The 21,139-nt window shown below is 47.7% G+C and overlaps 2 protein-coding genes across 4 annotated transcripts in view; both read right to left on the reverse strand.

Annotated features, from left to right (window-relative positions):
* Positions 1-7,421, reverse strand: part of CRMP1 (collapsin response mediator protein 1) — a 52,347-nt gene extending 44,926 nt beyond the window's left edge. The window contains exon 1 of one of the 2 annotated variants that reach the window (XM_037385075.1): positions 6,070-7,421. In XM_037385075.1, coding sequence (XP_037240972.1) covers positions 6,070-6,441 — 372 coding nt within the window. In that variant the 5' untranslated portion in view covers positions 6,442-7,421. Of the gene's footprint in view, positions 1-3,293; positions 3,663-6,069 lie in introns of those variants that run through there. The other variant, XM_037385083.1, reaches the window with a different exon arrangement.
* Positions 7,422-12,503: 5,082 nt separating this feature from the next.
* The window catches only part of JAKMIP1 (janus kinase and microtubule interacting protein 1), a 247,902-nt gene continuing 239,266 nt past the window's right edge, over positions 12,504-21,139 (reverse strand). For both annotated transcript variants that reach the window (XM_037385126.1, XM_037385097.1), the window contains exon 16: positions 12,504-14,920. The gene's annotated coding sequence lies outside the window, so the exon portion shown is untranslated. The remainder of the gene's footprint in view (positions 14,921-21,139) is intronic.

Here is a 21,139-nt window from a genome sequence, read left to right on the forward strand (position 1 = left end):
CATGCAACCAAAGCACAAAAGATTGCCACCCCATGCAGAAAAACTTCAGCAATGGATGTGGTGGCTAACTGTACTACACAGGCCAAGAAACGTGCTCTTGCAGATGCACTCCTGGCCACCCTGACCTAATGCACGCCCTGCTCCCTCCCCAGCTAATACTCCTGAACCAGGAAAGTGAGACCCCCCCCACAAAGACTTTAACACAGTGGAGGGGACGGTACTGCAGTGCTTACACTTACTGGTTCAGTGCATCTCTATTTTACATCACCCAGAGAGTGGTCTGGTGGTTCAAATACAGAGGTTCTTCCCACAGTAGTTGCAGCCAAAGGGGCCCAGTTTCACCAATCCGACTCACAACTGAATGGCACCTTACACTGGAGCAGCACTGGTGCTCAGCTAAGAACAGCAAGCCTGGATGCCGCATGGGATGCATAAAGGGCAGCAGAGTCAAAACCAGGATAAACTGTAAGAAGCATGAATTTTCAGGGGCTGAAGTGAAAAAAAAACGCAGGTGAAATTAAATGGAAAAAAGAAAAAAAAAAAAGGTGCAAACTTGGTAAATGAGAGCAGGGAGATGCTTGGTGCCAAAGGGGCCTGCCTGCAACACTGTGTCTCTACTGTCCTAGATACTTCCAGGAAAAAGGTGAGATAGGAAGACAGGAATAAAGCTGCTTTGGGGGAGAGGGGTGAAGGAGGGGTATCAGTCAGGCACTAATTGTCTGAAGGAGTAAGGAGGCAAGGCACAGTCAGACAAAGCACAAGGAGGCAGTTATGCCCTCATGCACCCAGGGGAGTAACGCTGGAAGGACACCACAGGGTTGTCTTCCCAAGAGTGGTATCTGCTCCCACACTGCTCAGAGCTGAAACCCGCCTCTGCCTCTTCCCTCACAAAGCTCCTGATGCTGCAGACCTGACCCCAGGAGGAAGTTTTGGCCAGGTACTGACTGCAGGTAGTGCCCATGGCAGCATTGGGTGCTGTTCTTGTGTGCGCATGACAGCTCCTGGCCCTGTGCAAGGAACACGGGCTGCGAACAGGAAAATCCACAGCAAAGTATCGGCACATGAGACACTGTCAAAAATGAGTTTCTCACTATTCCAATGAATCCAGAAGCTGGTATAGCTCCAAAAAGTGTGTGTTTGTGTGGAGGGAGGGGGTGTGTTAAGCACAGTAACAAATGACATTTTTGTATGATTTCATCATCACTGTTGTTGCATAACTTTACAGAGCCATCACATTTCCTCAGAGCCCAGAAGGCTTGAAGCTCCAGTGTATTTCCTTAATGGCAGGATGAAACATCTAATTGGCCATACTGGAATGGGGCTTCAGAAGACACACACCCGGACAGATCCAGTGGGCTCTTGTGGGACAGGCAGTCTGTACAAGGTGTGACACAGAGTGCTCGATTTGCTTTTACTGGAAGAGAAGGGCCAGAAGCATAAATCTTTAAAATAAAAAAAAAAAAGGCAGCCCAGACCTGATGCCTGCCAACTTCACAAATGTTAATTTATGCCTTTGATTTGGTCACAAAACTCAACACTAGCATTAATGAATATTCATTTGTTGAAGCTACAACACGTCCCATTTCAAAGAGAACACACTGCGGTTTGGGCTCTCTTTTTCCCACCAATCCTCTCACCAGGAGAGAAGGAAATTTGTGAGAAGTGAGGAAATGAAAATGAACTGTTGATTCCAGGGCAAAACACTCGTAATTCTTCCAGTTTCTTCTTTTACTCCAAATGGGAGAGCAAACAACTGGCCATGGGTGGGAACCTGTTACACCCTCCAGCTGCAAACCAAGGTGGAGCCACACACCAAGCACCTTACACCCACCCCAGGGGCGGCCAGGGCACCCCATCCCGAGGTACCCTGAGCCACGGCGAGGCACAGGGCACACTGAGGACCAAGGCAAGAGCCATCACCCACAGGGCCCCTGCAATACCCATGCTCAGCCTCAGCCACCAGGCTCTGCTGCCTGTTGATAGCAGAAAACCATAAATGCAGCACTTCAGCATCATAAAATTGTGCTTTTAGAAGGAGGCTGTTCTCCTCCTGACTAAATATTTTGGCTAATGGATTATTTTTTTTTTAATAGCAAGAAAACCTCGAGGTGCTCACGAGTTTAACACCGGCTCAAATAACGCCTTTCACCACCCGGTTTTCCCCGGCAGCGGCCACACCCACCATGCAGCTCGGAAACCTGCCCGCGCCGCGCCGGCAGCACCGGCCCCGGCCCCGGCTGCCACCGCAGCAGTGACCCCGCCACCCGCTGCTCCAGCCCCCCAGAGGGAGAACAAGCACCTGCCTGGACACCAACAGCGGTGCTGCGGAAAACCTCTGCGGGCCCAAACGCCGGAGATTTCCCCTGGAAGCCCCCTCCCCGGCGGCTCTGCCTGCCCTTTATCCCAGCCCCTGACGCCCCGCTGTATTAGGGGCAGCAGCGTTGCGAATCGAAGGATCTTTCCCTCTGGCGCGGAAAGCGCGCTCTATTGTAGTCCTGCTCGGGGATAAAAGCATCTAGCGGGAGACGGGCACAGGCGGGGAAGGAACGGTTACGATTAACTCTTTGACTTCTGATCCCCTCCATGTCTGATGTATTAATAGCGCGCAGAGGTGTCGGTGCTGGCATCATGGCGCTCCTTGATTCTCCACGCTTTCCCCCCGCCCGCTTCCCCACCCCACCCCCCCCGCCCATCTCCCCGCACCCCCAGCGCACCCCGGCCCACCGCCCCGGCCCCCGCCGGTGGGCTGCGCTGCCCCTGCCCGCTGCCGGGGGGCGGCGGCGGCGGGGGCACGTTGTGCTGCGGCTCGTCCCCTCCCTCTTTTGTTCTGCCTCGCCCGCCGGCCGAGCCTCCCAGGGCCCCGCGCCTCGGGAGGGCGGCACCGCCGCCCCGGCCCCCGGCCCCGGGGCGAGCCCCCGCCGGCCCGCCCTCCCTTCCCGGCCCCGACCCACCGCCGCCGGCCCCGGGCTGGCGGGAGGGCACACTGCGCCGAGCCCCGGCTGTGCTGCGGGGCGAGGAAAAAATACAGTAACATAAAAAATGGAATAAAAAATGCCACATAAAATAAAAACGCGAAATAAAACCACTGCCGGCCCGCAGCTCCAGCAGGAGGAGGGGAGGGCACCGGCGCCCGCGCCCACCCAGCCCCGGGGAGCCGCGGCCCCGCAGCCCGGCAGGCTCCTCGCCGCCATCCGCGGGGTTCTGCGCGGCCGCTGCGCGCCCGCCTCGCCCTTCCCCGCCCCGCTAACAAAGGAGCGAGGGCAGCGGCTCGCTGCCTGCCAAGAACCGCTTACCGTTATGTGGGGGATGCTCTTCTTGCCCTGGTAAGACATGTCGGCTGTCGCTAGCGCCAGGCGCACGCAACACACCCCGAGGAGCGAGCCGAGCCCGGCGGAAAAATACCGGTGGTAATAAAGGCAATAACAATTCAGAGCCCGGTCGGCTGATGGGGCGAGGCGGGGGCGAACCGGCAGAGCTGTGTAATGGAGGCAAAGTTTCCTCGCCCAGAGGAAGGGGAGCCAGGCAAACCCGGCACCTTTTTTCCCGGCTGCAATAAAACAGGGACGCGGCTCCCGGGGGGGTCGCCGAGCGCTGCCTCTCCCGGCGGCAGCAGCGCCCTCTCGGCTGCAGGTCGGAGCAGGATTCGCTCAGCTCAACCCAGGAAGCGTTTCCTTCCCTCCTGTCCCCCACCCCTACCGCCTCGGCCCCCCTTCCCAGCCCATCAATCCAGCCGGAGCCTCCCTCCCTCCCGCACCGGCGCTGGGAGACACCGCCCCCCCGGCTCCGCCACCGCCCCGCTCGCAGGCGGAGGGCACCGGCGGGTCCCACGCGTGGGCTCCCGCGGGGCTGGGCCCGTGGGGGGGTGACCCTCGGCTGTGGGTCCTACTGCGCGGCACATGGCAGCGGCACTGCCTGCTCCATCCCCGTGGCACTGCCCCTGATGGCACTGCCCTGCTCTGTCCCCATGCCACTGCCTGCTCAGTCCCCAGATGGCACTGTCCCCATGGCTCTGACCCCGATGGCACTGCCCTGCTCTGTCCCCATGCCGCTGCCTGCTCTGTCCCCAGGTGGCACTGTCCCTGATGGCACTGCCCTGCTGTCCCCATGCCGCTGCCTGCTCTGTCCCCAGGTGGCACTGTCCCTGATGGCACTGCCCTGCTCTGTCCCTGATGGCACTGTCCCTGATGGCACTGCCTGCACTGTCCCACCAATGGCTCTGACCCTAACATCACTGTTTGCTCTGCCCTCCCTGTCACTGTCCCAGTGCCACTTCCTGCTCAGCCCTGTGCCCAGGGAGGCCATGGGTGATGGCACAGCCCAGCACAGCCTGGCCAGGCCAGACCAGGCCAGGTGGGTGCTGTGCCAGAAGCTGCTGGAGAGGAAAAGTGGCTAGTTGAAACCCTTCCATCTTTTCTGAGTCACAGAGTGCCTCCCTCCACCCATAGTGCTTGATAAAGGCCCCATGAAAATTGTAGGAAGGGCAAGGCAAAAGCCATTGCAAAGCTGCGCCTGCCCAAGTTAATCCCTGCAACAAGGAGCCAGGGGCTCTTAGCACACCCACATCGATACAAGGCATTTCCCACCCAAGCCACATCCCTGACACATCTCACCCCAAAATCACCATTCAGAGCATGGAAAAAGCTCTGGTTGGTGCTGTGCAGGGGTCAGGCATGTAACTGCAGCTTGCGGTGCACCTTCCTAACCCAGTGAAAAAATCTAGCCTATTTATCCACAACCTCCTCCTCACTGCCCAGTCCAACCCAAAGCCGGACAGCTGTGGAAGCACTGTGAGATCCGGAGAGGTAGCATGCTATGTGCTGACTGCCCCGAGTCCCAGGCTGAACTAGAAAGAAGGGAAGACGGGCAGGAAGCGTCAGGGTTGTCCCAGAAGATGAGGGACATTCGGAGTGTGCCGTGCTTTCCCACCACTCCAAGAGCCTGATGGAAAAGGCACAGGGATTCAGGTGAGCTGGGAAAGGGAAGACTGCACTGCAGCTGGCAGCCTCTGAAGGCAACGCTGAGGTCGTTGCAGTGAAGCAGCACCATTGAAGGCACAGCGTCCCACCAAGCCCTGCCTGCTCCCACCAGCATCCCACTGCAGCAGGCACCCACTGGGCTGCATGGGAGGCCACCTGCACCCAGCCCCCAGCCCAGAGAGGACCAGTGCCCCAGTCATGTCAAATTGAAGAGGGGGAGAAAAGATTGGAAACTATATGTATGTAGCCTGTGGAACGAGCAGTGCATGGACAGGCCATACAGCCTCCAGGCAGGGCGCTAAGGGAAAGGGTGCATCCCCGCAGGGACATGACTGCAAGGCCGCGTTTTATTCTAAAGGGAAATCAATGACAGCCCCGATTCCCAGGAGAGCCAGGGTCTGCCCCCAGCCTGCGTGTCATAGAGCAGGGTGTGATGGAGAACCACAGCTGGCAGGGGCCAGGCAGCCCCACCGGCCGCACTTTTTCCTGAAGTCGGTGGCGTGAGCCCAGGCTGCCGCCCCCGGGGTGGGGACCCCGCGGGCACAGGTTCGGCCGGTCCCGCCGCCCTCCGCGCTCCCCGCCGGGCAGACAATGAAGACGCAGGGGGAGCGGGGGGCAGCCGGGGCATAGCCGGGCTGCGGGCCTGGGACAAGCTCCGCCGAGTTCTCCCGGCGAGCCCAGGAGCGCAGCGGGGGCTGCTTTGTTCCAGGGGGCGGCGGGGAGGCGCCGAGGGGGCCGGCTGCCCTCCAGCCCACCCGGCACGGGCAGCGTTTTAGCGGCAGGAAGGGAGACGGAGAAAACTCATCGCCATCGCTTACAAAGGAAGACGATTTCTGGGATCGCCCCCCCTGCCGCCCCCGCTAAGGTCAGGCAAGTTTAGGGGCCAGCCGGGCTCTTCCGATAGCATCACCGTGCCGGGGAGAAGGGGTCCGTGCCTCCCCGACCTCCCGTGCCGAAACTCCCCCGCGAAGGCGGCCACCTTCCCCCTGCGCCGGCGAGCGGGGCTCTGCGGCACGGCTCGGCACGGCACGGCTCGGCTCGCCCGACGAGCGGGGGCGGCGGCTCCCGCCCCCCGGCCCGGGGCCCCGCTCACCTGCCCATTGTCCTGGCCCTGCAGCAGCTCTTTCCCCACGGGGTATCTGATCTCCACGCCCGGGGTCTTGTCCTCCCGGTCTCCCGGGGAGCTGATGACGGAGCCGGAGACCTCGCTAATGTCGCTGGCGGTCTCGCTGTAGTTGTCCCCGCCGTCCAGCATGTCGTGCCGGCTGCCGCTCCGCGGGGTCCGGGACCCCTTTTTCCCCACGCTGTAGGCGTCGAAGTCGATGGTTTTGTTCTCGTAGGCCCCCTCCACGGAGGCGAACATCCCCCCGTATTTCTGCCGCGGTGTCTGGGCAGTCGTACCCGGCCTAGCTAGATACACAGGCAGGTCATCTTCTTTATTCCAGTTCCTCTTTCTCTCGGCCATTCTCGCTGTCCGGATCTCTCCCTCCCTCTCTCTCTCTCCCTCTCTCTGCCTCCCACTTCTCTGCACCTTCTACTACCGGGATAGGCTGCTAGTGACCATAAAAATGAATGGATGGATGCAGCAGTGGCGGGGCTGGGTTGGCTGGTGGGATCTTTCCCGGAGGGAGATGCAAACGTTAACCTCCCTCCCCCCACCCACCCCCCGGAAAAAAAAAAAAACAACCCCCCAAAAAAAAAACAAAAAGAGAGAGAGGGAAAAAAAAAGAAAAGAAAAATAAGAGAGAAAGAGAGGAAGAAATAAATCCAAGCGGGATTTAAAAATAGCCGTGTTAGTAAAGAGCACGTGAAAATAAAGTACAAAGAGCGGAGAGGAGAGGGTGGCAGAGGCAGGTGATTGGAAAGCCCTTGACGAATAGGAAGAGCAGCAGCAATTCCCAGAGCAAGGACCGCAGTGCACACGCTCCCCCGGTATAAAGAATGATCCGGGGGGCGGGCGGCAGGGGGAGGAGGGAGCCCTCTACATGCACACACAGCCGGCGCAAGCAGGGTCCTTCCCGGCGGGCGGGCGGCCGGCACCTGCTGCTACGTGGCGTCGGGGTGGGGGTGGGGTGGGAAGGAAAAAAAGAGAAGAAAAAAAGAAAAAAAGCCCCAAATCTCCCCAGCCCCCTCAGGGAGCCGGAGGGAGTTTCTCCCACTTTGCGCACTCACACTCCCCCCGCCTCCCTCCGCAGGAGGACGCTGCGGCGGTGCCCGGGCAGAGGGGGCGGGCGGGGGGGGCGCGGCCGCGGCAACCCGCGGTGCGGGGCGGGGGCAGGCCCCCTCCGCGCTGCCCCCGCCGCTCGGGGTTGGCCGGCGCCCGCAGGGGAACCGATGATGAGAGGAGGAGGAAGGGTGACCGGGATCGGGGGCAGGAGGCGCAACCAGCCCCAGGCCCCCGGGGCCGAGGGGCTGGCGCTGCCCTCTCCCTGCCGCAGCAGCTGGTTCCCGGGGGAGGGTTGGCGGCGGTCCCGCTCCGCCCCGCCGCCCCCGGCCCCCGCCCCCCGCCCGCCGCGGCGGCGCTGCGACGGCGTCCCATGGCGCAGGCAGCCGGGCACGGCGGCGGCCGGCCCTGACACGGAAGTGATCGCGGCGAGCGCTGCCTGCGCTGCCGGCTCCGCCGCCGGGACGGGGCGCCGGGGAACGGCGGCTCCGCGGCTCTTGTTGCGCGGCCCGCCGAGCCCGGAGCGCCCGGCCCGCCGCCCCGGCGAGCCCCGCGGAAGCCAGCGAGGCCGGCGCGCCCCCGCGGAGCCCCCCGCGGAGCGGCGGGAGCGCGGCGCGCCCCGCGGAGCTGTCCCTTCAGCACCCCGGGCCGCCCGCCCGGGCCGGGCTGCGGCTCTGGCGGAGGCGCAAGGCAGGGACGCGGGGCTCCGCGGCGCTGTGAGGGATGCCACTTCCCAAACCCGAGGAGGATTTCTTCAAAGCGGGGAGGGGTGGAGAATGTGTTACCCTCAACTCTGGACACAGCCCGCTTCAAAGGTCCGTCCTGACCCCACTACCCGTCTTACAACACCCGAGGAGATCATCTGCATCCCAAACACCTCGGCTGGACGCTCCTCTCCCGCACACGCGGCCAGTCCCAGACAATTCTGAATGCTGTGAATGCACCAGCAGTTGCATAAGGGACATTTTCTATTGCTCCGAAATAACATGTTGGAACAAGCCGGTCTGAGATTGATTAAACAGCTAAGCAAACTTGAAGCAGTGGATCAGTCACGAGGTCTGTTGCCTGCTCATGGTTATGCCATTTGAACACAAGCCCAGCAACACAGCACAGTTGCCCTGGCCCACAGGCACGCCTGGTGGTCCCAGCACAAGAAAAATCACAAGTTAGAAATTAGTCAGGAAAAAACGGGAGGTTAAAGACAGAGGTCCCTGGGACCTCATCAGAAGCAAGTCCAGATAACCATCTTCCTCGTTAACAACTACCCATGGACCAAAACCATGTGAAAAAGCAGTGATGTAGCCTACCTGAGCATTGCCAAAACACATCAAGGGAAAACATCTGTCTTTTCTGCATCTGTTATAATGTAGCAGTACCCGCTGTCATGAATGCTGTGTGTGCATTCAACACCCTATGTGTTGTTCACAGGAGGGGAGTTAGGAAATTGGTCAAAATTTCACTGATCATTGGTTGCCAACACACTGATTTTAGTAGTCACAGTATCATGACTAACATTTCGAAGCGCATTATTGCCCAGGATTCCACAGCTCACTTAATAAACCATGCTATCACATTAACATATTAATGTCATATGGAGGTTTCACTGGTGTGTGAAAAAAAAAAAAAAGTACGGGTTCTAGGACATTGCTTTGTTGCCTCCTTAAATTCTTCTCTTGTATGTGGGCAAATACTGATCTTTTGTTCCTGATGGTAACACTAAGATTTATTGATCATGTTGGGAAAAAAAAAAAAAGAAGTCAATTTGGTCCTTCACAGGACACTAAACCCTGACAGTTAGTGAAATATGCAGGTGGTACATGGAGTGTGATGTGTGACTTGCCTGTCTTCGTAAATATTGCAAAAAATATTCATTTTATGAGATATTTCATTCCAATCAAGAGATTAATGTGAACCTCCAGAAAAAAATTGACGGTCTCATAGTAGGTCTAGTATGTTGTACATAGTACATGCATCTGCTAAATGAAGAGCATCTTTTATTTAACATCCATAAAGCTAAGAAAGATGGATTCTGTTTACACTTGGGATTTAGTTAGATAACATTGTTCAGGTTTCTAGAACTGCTCAGGTGTTTGTTGTGGTTTTTTTGTTTGTTTTGTTGGTTTTTTTTTAATAACAAAGAATAATGCTATTCATTTCAGTATTAAGCTAGGAGATTCATCTTAATGCTGATACATAAGGAGACCACAAGACTCAGAGAACGTGTCAAATCAGTGCTTTAGAAAACAGCATTAAACTTTCAAGTTAGAAATAAGCATAAAATCATATGTCTGTCTTTGCTTTTAATTGTTTTTTTTTTTCCTATTGTAGCCCTTTAGTTTATTAGGAACTGTGTTCTAAGCCACCAGATGCATACTGTTCTTCTGTTCACTAAGACATAAAATTGCAGTTTTAGGTGCTACAGAAGTAGACCCAGTTACAGCCTGATACCTTGTCACCCTGTGAGTTTACTTAAAAACATATATGCAACTTTGAAGAAGTATATTGCTTTGGTATATTCTCTTGAAGACACTGCATCTCATCCTATCTTGACATAGCTTGATGAAAAGAGGACAGAACTTGACTGAAAGTGCACCCTTTTCCTCTCAGGCCTTTATTCCAGATAGTTGAGACAAGAGAGAGCAGAAAACCTAGAAACAGGCTTCCTTCACACAACCAAAACTTTCAACAAAACTCCAACAAGAAAGGTACCACTTACCAGCTTGGCTCCAGTTGTAGCTGGAACTCTTCTTGCAACAGTGTGAACTTCATGAGCTAGAACAGGACTTCCCCAGTGCAGGGGCTCAGAGAACATGCAATGTACATGTTGCACCTATTTTTGCTATTGTGCATATTACAACAGAATCATCAGATAAAAAAAGCATGGACAGCCCAAAGGGAGCGAGCGGGAAAGAGACCCAAGTTTTCTTTCTCCCAGAGGAGTGATTTGAGCTGCTAAGTTACTGAGTCAGTCTCCCTCTCTCTGCTCTACATGACTGTTGTATCTCTGGCTGTGGTGTCCTCCTCACCCCACAAAACCCTATCCCATGGACTGGTGATTTGGACTGTCTCCTGGCATGTAGGAACCGTGGATCCAGAACCCCACAATCTGGGGAAGACTCAGGTTTCCCACTTCCTGAGCAGTGATCCGCCCTGCCTGAGAGTGGTACTCTCCTAATTCATAGTAATTCTGCTAAATCAGCAAAAGCTGGATGGCAGCTGCTCCACTGAGAGGAGCAAGAGCTCAGGCGTAACAGCCTCCTTATCCTGTTAGGAGACCAGGTGGCCCCTTCTTCAAAATGGAGACTTCCTGGGTTGCTGTCCACGGATAAAGTTGTATTTACAGCTATATTTCAGAAGCTCTGCCACCATTTTAGAGTTAAAATAATTAAAATTATAAAGATTTTAATTTAAAATATGCATACATTTAATATACAAAATTATACAAATTATACATTTAACTAACATAGAAAAATACATCTTGTTAACAAGATAAAATGTCAACATATCTTACATAATTTAAGTGAGAGTTACAAATCTGTGATAATCATCAAGTAGACATTGTGACTCCATTACAATTCTGTATCCTCCCTAGTTACACTGAAAATTAATACATATGTACAGTTGATATCCATGACAAATGTCTTAGAGTGGAGATCTTTGCTGAAAAGTTATCCAGAAGGTTTTAATGGAACTGATTAAAACAAGAGTGGCCTCTCTTATGCTACTGAAGCTTCTCATTTAGCTGAGAGCAATTTGACACCCGGCTACAAGGTGGTCATGGGTCAGAGTTTAAATTTTTTGCAGTTATTTACAAACACCCCTCCCTCCCCCATCTAGCTGGTACATATTCTTAGTGCATATTCACATCATAAACGGCAGCCTTTTTGTGCATTCTTTGGCACCTCTTCAAACAGACCCCAGTTTGTGGCCCTAACAACTACTTGTCATGACTGTTGGTTACCATCTCACCGTTGGCCGTGCAAGAGTTACACAGCTGCACAGCACTGGAGCTCCAAAGACAAGATTTCCATACATTATTCTTCCTAGACTACTCATTAATACCTCAGGAGGTGGGGAAATATCTTTGTTTCAGTCAAATGTCTGCAGTACGCCTTTACTCCTAATTTAATTTACATGGTTTCTTTTTGCAAGTCCCAAACAAAAGACAGAAGCTTAATTTATAAACAAGCTAGAAAAATCTGTTCCATGCTGGGTCTTCTCTTACATACTGTGAGCCATGTAATGATTTTCTTTCAACTGTTTACATACACTTTAAAACTTCCTTGTCATCACAGGAGCAAAATAGAAGACCACCACACCTCTGATTTTCAGGCCTTCATTTTTTTGCCTTTTTTTTTTTTCTTTCTTTTTTTTTTTTCTTTTTTTGTTTTTTTGTAGCTCTGTACCAACAAATTATTCATAATACTTAAAAGATAAAATTCGCTCGTGGGCTAAAAGTTTATTCAACTTTTCCTAAGATCTGCTTAGGACCATCAGTGAGTACATAAATTGCCTCATACAGGCTGTTTTTGCACAGGAATGGTTTTCACCTGTTAACTATATTTTCCTTTCTTTTAAAAAAGACCACAATTCAGAGAGTAGAGAAACATAGTTTGGCATTGGTTCGTGCACACTGCGCAGTAACTTCTCACATTGTAATTTACATTTGCATATTCATATTCCCATAGCAAGAGTCTGTGTTACACAGAGGAACAATACTGAATAGAGATGTATACCACAGATCCCAACAACTCCAAATCAAGGCAGGTCTCCACAACTACTAACCTCTCTTTTCCCCTCCTTTGTGCATTGACAACATTAAAGAGAGGATGATGCCTAAGTATCTATCGTATGTGAGCATTTCTTAAGCCAAACAGAAGCAAGCATGAAATCTTGGTCCCAGGGAAGCCAGTGGAAATTTGCCAGTCATGCCAGTGGTACAAGAATTTCATCCAGTATGTTTAAACTTGCTCCTTTTATTTCTTTTTGTCTTTTCTGGCTTTACCTGCAACTCGCAACTTTCTTAGTATGCATGGATCCCAGTGGCAGAACTTAAGTTAGCTCTATTTTTAATTCACATCCTATATAAGAAACAGTATACTCTCTTTCCTAACATTTGTGCAGGGGCAAAACTTCCTGTCCATAATCCCATGGCTACAGATTTCTAATGCAAATATATTTGGAGCCAAAGGCACAATGTATTTTAAAGGAATTCTGCTAAAGCAGGAAAGAGGTTTGAACAAGTTTCTGTAGTCCTAAGGTCTGTTCCCCCTCTGCCTCCTTAAGGCACTAAAGGATTTCCAAAGGATTAGTGGCAAAACCAAGCATGCATGTGTCCCTCCCTCCCTCCACCCCACAATCACAGTAAATTCAAATACTAAATTCCTTCATCTGCAAGTAAGAAATACAGGTAGATTTATGAAACACAGATCAGGGTTTCCACTTTTTAAAAGGCCACAAGGACAAACATCAGCCATGCCTTAGCAGGAGGCTTATCCTGGGAACTCTGCTGTGCATGTGAAATATTTCTTGGCAATTGTATTATTCTGAACGTAACATGATTATCATGCTGGAGTCAATCATTGTACTTCCAGCATCTGCCATCCATAGTGGTGTGAAGAACAGAATTCAGGATTTAAAGGTTGCATAAGGAGCTGGGGAAATCCTGTAAGCTATATTTTCCGTGTCCTGTGATGCTCTATAGAGTAGAGTATACATAAATAAGCAAGCTGTCAAAGAATTAATATTCTTTAAGGTAACACTGCCCATTTTGTCTATTTAGAGTGACAGAAGAAGAAGATTGTATTTACCTACGCAGAACTTAGCAGCATCTTAAGTTTGACTGTAAGGAATTTGGTCAAAGCAGTATTGTGCATATAAAGCAATCAGAACAAGGTGCCCAATTTTGCATTCTGATAAAGTTTAACACAAAGTAACTACACACGTAGAGCATCCTCTGGCACATTTACCATATATAGAAAACATTAAAGTTAACTTCTGCTTAGTGAAAGAAAGCCGAACAGACTCTGTAACAACTAGACAACACTTTTCTCTTCACCATAAGGCAACTAGAAAATAATAGCTAGCCTCTCTGTCTCAGCTAGTAATTTCACATTAAAAATTTTACCACTTTCCTACAATGAATTGAGGTAAAGTTGGGATTTTAATTCCCGATCTTCAGCCACATGAAATGCACCCACTGCTTTATCAATTTAATTAAGAAACAGACTTTTCCAATATCACTGAGACAATTTTCACATTAAGAGGTGGCAGAATTTAAAGGATAGCAACGTGGTCCAAACCACAATGAATGAAGCATGTACTACATTCCTTGTGCTAATCATTTTGAAATGAAACCAAAAGGCAGAAAGCCTAAGATGTTACAAAATGGACAGGTTCATTATCAACATTTATAATTTATGGTGGGAGACTATGGATAAATACTAGGAAAGAGGCATGATGTCTTATTTCAACACTTAATTCAAAAGTAAGAAGTGGGGTTTAATTGCCTGAGTGTTGTGGAAATTATGTATGTTTTCAGGTGGGTGGTATGCAAATGGATAGAAACCTACACATATGTCATTGCTTTATTTTAAGAACTTGTAGTTAAGCTTCAAGTGTTACCATGCCAACATGTCATCTTGTTACTAATCATAATCTAGAAATGCACATTACATTAATCTGTTTTGGGATTCCACAGTTTATTATCCTTCAGCCTCCTTTCAAAGGATATCTGGAATTACTGGGCCACCAAGCATTGTAAAGACAGCACATTGTAACCGTTAGCTCAACATCCGAAAAAAAAAAAAAAGAAAAAAAAAAGAAAAAAAAAGAGGAAAGCCAAGTCATAAAACGCTTATCAAGACTGAAAGTGCATTACACCGCAAGAGGCAGTTTGAGAGAGCAGTACCCACGGCTGCTCCATTCCGGTTAACACAAGTATTGCCACCAACTTCAACAGTGCTGTGTGCCTTTAGTTAAAGAAGGAATGGATGTATCCATATTATCCCTTATCCACAAGTCTTGTGCCTGCATTTGCATCTCCCTGCCTTCACAAAAGGGTACTCAGACATGAACAGTAGGGGTTATGGGTGCCTAAATCTGTATTGTGCAGTGGGGTTGCAAAACGTGTTAAAACCTGTTTGCATCAAGTGTACTATTACCAAGCAGGGTGCACAAACCCACCTGTTTCAGGAAAAGCATGTATGCATGCAAATGCTTTATCTGAAAGTTAAATTCAGTGTGACCTATTCATGTAGTTGAAATAATCAATCTAGAGTATTAAGACACAGTGCTTTGATGTTCTGAGTGCACGCAAAGTACATTCCCAATTCCTACTTACCCTTGCAAAAATGCAGTTCTGTCTCATTTTCTAAACAGTTCATACCTTCAGGTACCACATCCTCAGAAATACTAAATATCCTAGCTCACATCAAAGGCTCTTTTTCAGGAATGCTCAAAGCTGTATGAGGCTGGATATATTACATGCCCACACAAGCAGACCCATGAAGACCGAGATCCATACTTGAGAATTTCTTTAGAATGCAAATGCTGAGCTCCCAAGAAAACAAAACAGAATGAAAACTCAAACTACACATGGGGTTGGCCCACATGGCCAGCTTCCACTACAGGAGGTGGCTAAAATGTGGCAGATGGTAGCTCAAGGCAACTTCTCAGTTCTTCCCATAATGAAGCAGCTGCAGTCACCACCAGGTCAAAGCACCTTTCATCGTTCCTTCAGAGCAGTACTGCTTCTTCTCTGTGACTGATATGTTCTTCCCTGGGTAAGAGGAAAAGGAAAAAAAAAACAACCAACCAAAAAAAAAAAATCCACCATGACATAAGTATCTGGATTTTCACAATTTAAGGAATTACTTGTAATTCATTCAAAGTCCAAATAAAACATTTGGGAAGCAGTGTGCCTAGGTGTTTCCATACAAACAATATAATAGAAGTAGTAAGAGAACACACTGTAGAAACTGAACTGTCCAAAACACATTGAGACATTCCCTCATGATTTACTGCTTTTAAGATCAAAAGCACATCTCATACTTTTCCCTTTTGCTGCTCCACCTTGTAAACAAGTTCCTGTCATCCATTTACCAGTATGGGAATACACACTCTCTGCCATCTTCCCAACACCATTTCATAATCCCCTTGTCAGGGATCTACAGAAGCTGTCTCATGGATAAGGTTCATCCCAGGGATGACAGCCATGGCAAATCCAACCTTCCAAGTCAGTCATATTTCTATGCCTCTTCTCAGAGCAATATTCATCATTTGAATTCTTCCTCAGATATTAAGTTCCAAAGCCTGCAAAATATATCTGGCTTTGCAATTTCCACTAAGACTGTAATTATTACTGTTAAATATCACCAGTGATGCACTACTTGTATGCTTAATACTGACTAAAACTTCACGTCTACTGGAGAAACATATGCCTTAGTACATCAGGAGTATAGGAAATAATAATTGCATACAGAATTTTAAAAATTGGTAAATCTAATTATTTTATGATAACCAACCGGTGATAGCAACTAACTGTCATTACTAAAACATGTCCCCTTCACCAACATGCCCCACAAAAGAGAGAAATTGAAAACTGGAAAAGAAGAGAGCCGTTATGGCTTGTACTTTGGGATGGAAAGATTTTTCCAGGCATGAAGGGAACTGAAAAAAAGTCCTGCAGAGTGAGGCAGAGTAATAAAGGGGAGGCCATTATTTTTTGAGAAGCAGCTAGATGGGATGTTGTAGGACACAAAACCAGTGAGGTATGCAAAAGTCAGTAACTGAGCCAGGAGAGTGCCAGCTGGGCAGCGGCACTTTTAGGAGTCCTAGTGATGAGAGGCATTTAGAGCCCTAGTTCAGATCTCCATTTTGGATCAGAAGGCGGCAAACGTTCAAACTTGTTTCGGACTCAAAACAACACCAGAATCTTTCTGCAGCTTCTTAAGACGTTATACATTATCTCTGCCTCTGATGTAGGTAGATCTAAACAAAACAATTTTTGGATTTTTTTCTTATTCCGTGATCTAATGGAGCCCCAGGCTGTACTGCAAACAAATGAAGTCCATTGTGGTTCATTCTTGTCTCCAGGCAAGGAAAAGGAGTGCTACTAGAGTATCCATGGATCATCTAATTTGATTAATGTCTTTGTAGTCTAAGTGCAATCAAAACAAGATCCAACAGAACACACAGCCTTTGCTAGCCACAGCTTCCAAAGATTTTTTGGGACATCAGGCACTTTCCTTTTTGTAATTAATATTACAGAGACAAATATGACTTTGTAGCAGCAGAACTGGTCTTGTATTCTGGGATGGGCTGAAATACATTCCTATCTCTCCCCTTCTACTCATACACAAAGTCTTTTCTCTGTGATCCCACTGCTGTGCATAGGAGCTGGGGGGGATCAGAAGGGTATAACCCTAGGCCCTCCTAAAACTTAGCCTTACTTTAGAAGACAGAGAGGTTGCAACTGAAGTCCTTCAGTTGCTTGCACAGGAGCTACCTATTGCTACCAGTTGTCAGTTTACCAACCTGTTCAAAGGGGAAAATGCCCCCAAAGTATGAGGCGTGAAAACTGGTGTGGCTAGAATAGTGGAAATTTGATTCAAAGTTCATTCATTCAATGATAATTTTTTTTTGTACTTTAGTGACCACATCTTTTGTTATCCACTAATGGAAATTTAAACCAAGTTCTCCAATTTTCCAAAGTCCAGGATAAAAAGTATTTGCCAAACATATACTGCTGGACTAGGGAGCATTTACAAATGTAAAAGTAATTATTTGCACAATATTTCCTCCCATTTTTATTATTTTTTCTTTAAATGTTAGCTGTCAATTATATTTCTGTTCTTGTTTTTGTCAGAGTCTTCACTTTCTCCTTCATGTTCCTTTCATCCTCTTCCTCTGTCCTTGCTCCTTCCCATGTGACATTATTTATCCCTTCTTTTATTCTCTGCTCCAAGTCTTTTGGAAACTTTGTGCTCCTTGCAGTCTTATTTCTTTGGCATATTTATCCTTCCCTCTTCTCCTATTCTTTTCCTTCATACCACTTATCTAACTAAGCAGTATCACAACATAAATGACTACTGAATCATTTTGTAATTACTCTGGTCAAGGAGGAAGCCTTTTTTGTGAAATGCTTGAGGAAAATAAAAAGGGTCTTCATGATGTCACTTTACCAAAGAAGAAGTTCGACCAAGCATTTCCAGTGCTTAAGCATAAAGGTGCGGTTCCCAACCATGCATCATAGTGATTAAAAATCAGCTGAGTCTTTATCAATAGTGGACCTAAGAGTTTTTGCATGGGTGTTCTGATGCTTAGAAATTTGCTGGCCTCCCATTCTTTGTTAGGGCTAAAGCACATGCTTGAGCAATGGTGTGGAGGCTGAGCTCATGTTCCTTTGCATCAGAAGCAAAATCAATTTCAGTCACCAATACAAAGAATTGCTAATGCAGGTCATTAAACAAAACTGATTTCTTCATGACATTGTAGCCTTAAAGGGAACCTTGGAACATAAATGTGCTAAGACTGTGCACTACTCTTTAAGCCAGGGCCAAAAAGTTTCCAACATAACAAAGACCAGCAACCCACTTTCACGCACTCAGTTGATACTCTCCAATCTTTTACCACCTCTGTGAGCTGCCAGCATCTATTTGTTCTAGCTGCTTCCAGTCCTCCTCACCTATCCTTGTTCATCATCTGCTAAGTATCAGAAAACTGTAAGATCATAAGAATGAACTTCAGAAGGTCATTTAGATCAACCTACTCAAAGCAGAGACAGTTCTGATGTCAGAGCAGTTTGCTCAGGGCTTAGTGAAATTCTGAAAACCTCCCAGGATGGAGAATGCACAGCCTTCCTGGGCAGCCTGTCCCCTTGATGGGCTGTCCTCATGAGGGAAATGCTTTTCTTATATCCAGTCCAAACCTCTTTTGTTTTAACTTCCCCCCACTGTGTTTTACCTCTCACCATGTACCACCATGAAGAGTTCAGCTCCATCTTCTCAGTTCCTCATAAGGCTCAGGGAGGCTGTTGTGATGTCCACCCAGAGCTGGCTGTTCTTCAGCCTAGATCCCGTGGCCTCTCCTCATGGAGCAAGTGGTCTATTCCCCCAAGCGCCTAAACTAACATTTCTAAGGAAGCTTGGAGGGTGCCCATGCTGCCAGCCAAGGCCATTGCTCTCCCCTGGCCTGCTCAGCTTGTTCAGAGACAGACGATACAAAGAATATGATGATCAAAATGGTACTGACTGGTCTGCACAAGCTCACCCACCTTCGCTCATACTGGTGGAACAGAACTAGTGCCGAGCACCCACACCTCCTCCTGAAGAGGGCTGTCCTGTTTAACTCCTCCACTCCAATCTATTCCCCAGAGAGCAGAGCTCTGCATCCACTGCCAGAGTCCGTGGTCTCTGCCCCTTGCAAAGCACGGGATGGAAGCCATCTCCCTCCCCTTAAGCAGGTGCAGCAGTAAAAGCTTTGCAAAAAGCTTCAAGAGCATGCATCCGAGTCGGAGAGAAATGAGCCAGTATAGAGACTTTAAGGACAACCAGCAGCAGGGCTGAAAAGAAAAAAATCCCAAACAGCTCCGGACTGTACACACATTCCTAAAATCTCTATGGCATCTTCAGAGAGTCCCTGTTCTATTTTAATTAATAATAGAATCATTTAGGTTGGAAAAGACCTTTAAGATCATCAAGTCCCACCTTAACAAATGCCCACACAAGACTTTAAGTTAAAAAGTTCCTTCATTGAGAAGATAAAGATGGAAAAAGGAGGATGCTGTTTTGTTTTGATGATCTGAAAGAAGACATGAAACATGGTGATATCACTGTAAAAACATATGAAAAATAATGTCTACTAACTTTCCAGATATCTGAGGCGGGTTTAGGTGATGGACAGCCATAGCCATTCAGCTCCGATTGCTTCAGTCTGACTTCTGAATAGCAGTCAGTGCATACTGGGAACATCTCTTCAGTATGTAACATGCAGCATCAAAGATCCAAAGTCACCAGTATGCAGTGGGTGCTCTATACCTCAGCCCTGACATACAGGGTAGATACACTGTATTTCCATTGTTTTGTATCATTACAGGTATTTAATCTGAAGAAAGTGCAAAATTAAAGGAATTAATAAAATTTCTTAATACCCAGCAAGAAAATACATTTTTTTGCTATTGTGAACAAATATTTGAAGAAGATACTATGCAACACCTGAAAAGAGCTTCCGCTGTAAAATATGAAAGAATCACTCTGCTGTGTCTCTGCCCTTATCAAGGGTCACATGTTATCCTTTCTTTAGTATCACTAGAGCGACACTGGCTTCTACCACTATTCTGGAGCTACAGTAGCACAAATAAGAGAAAATGCTAGGCATGAAGGCTTGTGCTGTTCTTTCATATTTGGTAATGAAGTTACAGATATTTTACTTGGTCTAACTAATAAAATCATGAGCATCTAGTCATTTTATCTTTTTATCAATAAAAGAATATCAATGTGTCTGTGGCACACACAGACTTTAATAGAAAATTATCTACTGTAAATTATTTCATGTGTGTTCTACAGTAGCTTGTATTAAAATATAAACTTCTTTATTTAGAAAAATGTTGATTACGTGCAAATAGAAAAACTGGCAAAAAAGAAAGTGATTACATGAAAGGAAATGTTTCAAAGCTGCATTTTGCCACAATACACATAGGATTCCTCAGCTGTTCGGTAAAGAAATGCTATATAACCAAGAGCATACTGGTCTTTGCAAAAACATTTGACTTCTGTGTTTGGAAAAAAGAAAATCAAATAGTATTCAGTGTAGTCTTTTCATTCAGAAACTGCTGCTTATAAAATTCGTTTCTAATTGATGGATTCACATTGGAGCTCGAGGTGTGAATCTCATTAAACTCTGAATGAAGACATATTGATCCCAATTATAACCAAAGGCCGATAGCTCTTGCCTATACCTCAGAGGAAAGGAAAAGCTACACCAATGGTACCCCAGGGAAAAAAACCCAACCAACTAACCAACCATGGATGTTGAAAACCATGAATAAAACATGTTCTCTTCTGTTAGAAATTGAAATCATGTTATTCTACATTTTTGTGCTTAATAAAGCTATTAAATACTAAGTAGTGTTACATCTATAAATCTGATTCAACGTCGTTGCTCTGGTTTTATGCCAGTTCCTTTCTCATGAAACGAATGGTATTACTCTGATAAAACGAATTCATGCAGTGATGAATGAGGTTTGTCTTAATTACATTCTATGCAAAAGACATTCGTTTCATTAAGAGTTAAACATGGTCAATATAAAAAATACAAGCAGTGCTGCTATTTCATGTTATGGAACTCTTCAAAAAAATGTCACACACACACTCATTTTCATACTGTTTGGAGAAGAACAATTTAAGAGTCTTAATTAGGGTTGGGTAACCACCATGAACAGGAGTTCCAAATGTGAATCTTACAGATGTGCATGAATAGTTAAATTCACTGCTGTGCTGAGCAACATTCTGGAATTTGTCTTCTAGAAAAATATCCTTGCTATCCTTGCAATCCTTTGCAGCTTTGAGATGCAAACGCTTACAGAAGAATCCCAATGTCTAACCTCCTGTTCATCAAATATTCCACAACTTCGCAGGCAGGCAGCAGTAACATACACACTTATGAGATCAATTCCTGACCCAAAATCTGAAAACGCAGCCAAAGCAAGCCAGCTTGCCAAACTTAGGGTGAAACACACTGATATGAAGCAGTCCAACAGTTTAACTAGGAAACCTCAAAGTCTGATCACAGATTGTTGAGATACACAAAAAAAGGAAAAACCAGCTGGAATCTTTTTTTTTTTTGATGACAGAGTTCACCCAGTGCTAGTCCTAATTAAAGAGTGGCCCTATTCCAATTTAAAATAAGAAACAATTTAAACACCCTTGTATTCAAAGCATCTTGCACAGGACCTCATTTACTTTACTGATTCAATTTTCTTGTACAGGCGCTTCCTGAT

This window comes from Falco rusticolus, chromosome 1 (assembly GCF_015220075.1).
Source record: "Falco rusticolus isolate bFalRus1 chromosome 1, bFalRus1.pri, whole genome shotgun sequence".
NCBI lineage: Eukaryota > Metazoa > Chordata > Aves > Falconiformes > Falconidae > Falco > Falco rusticolus.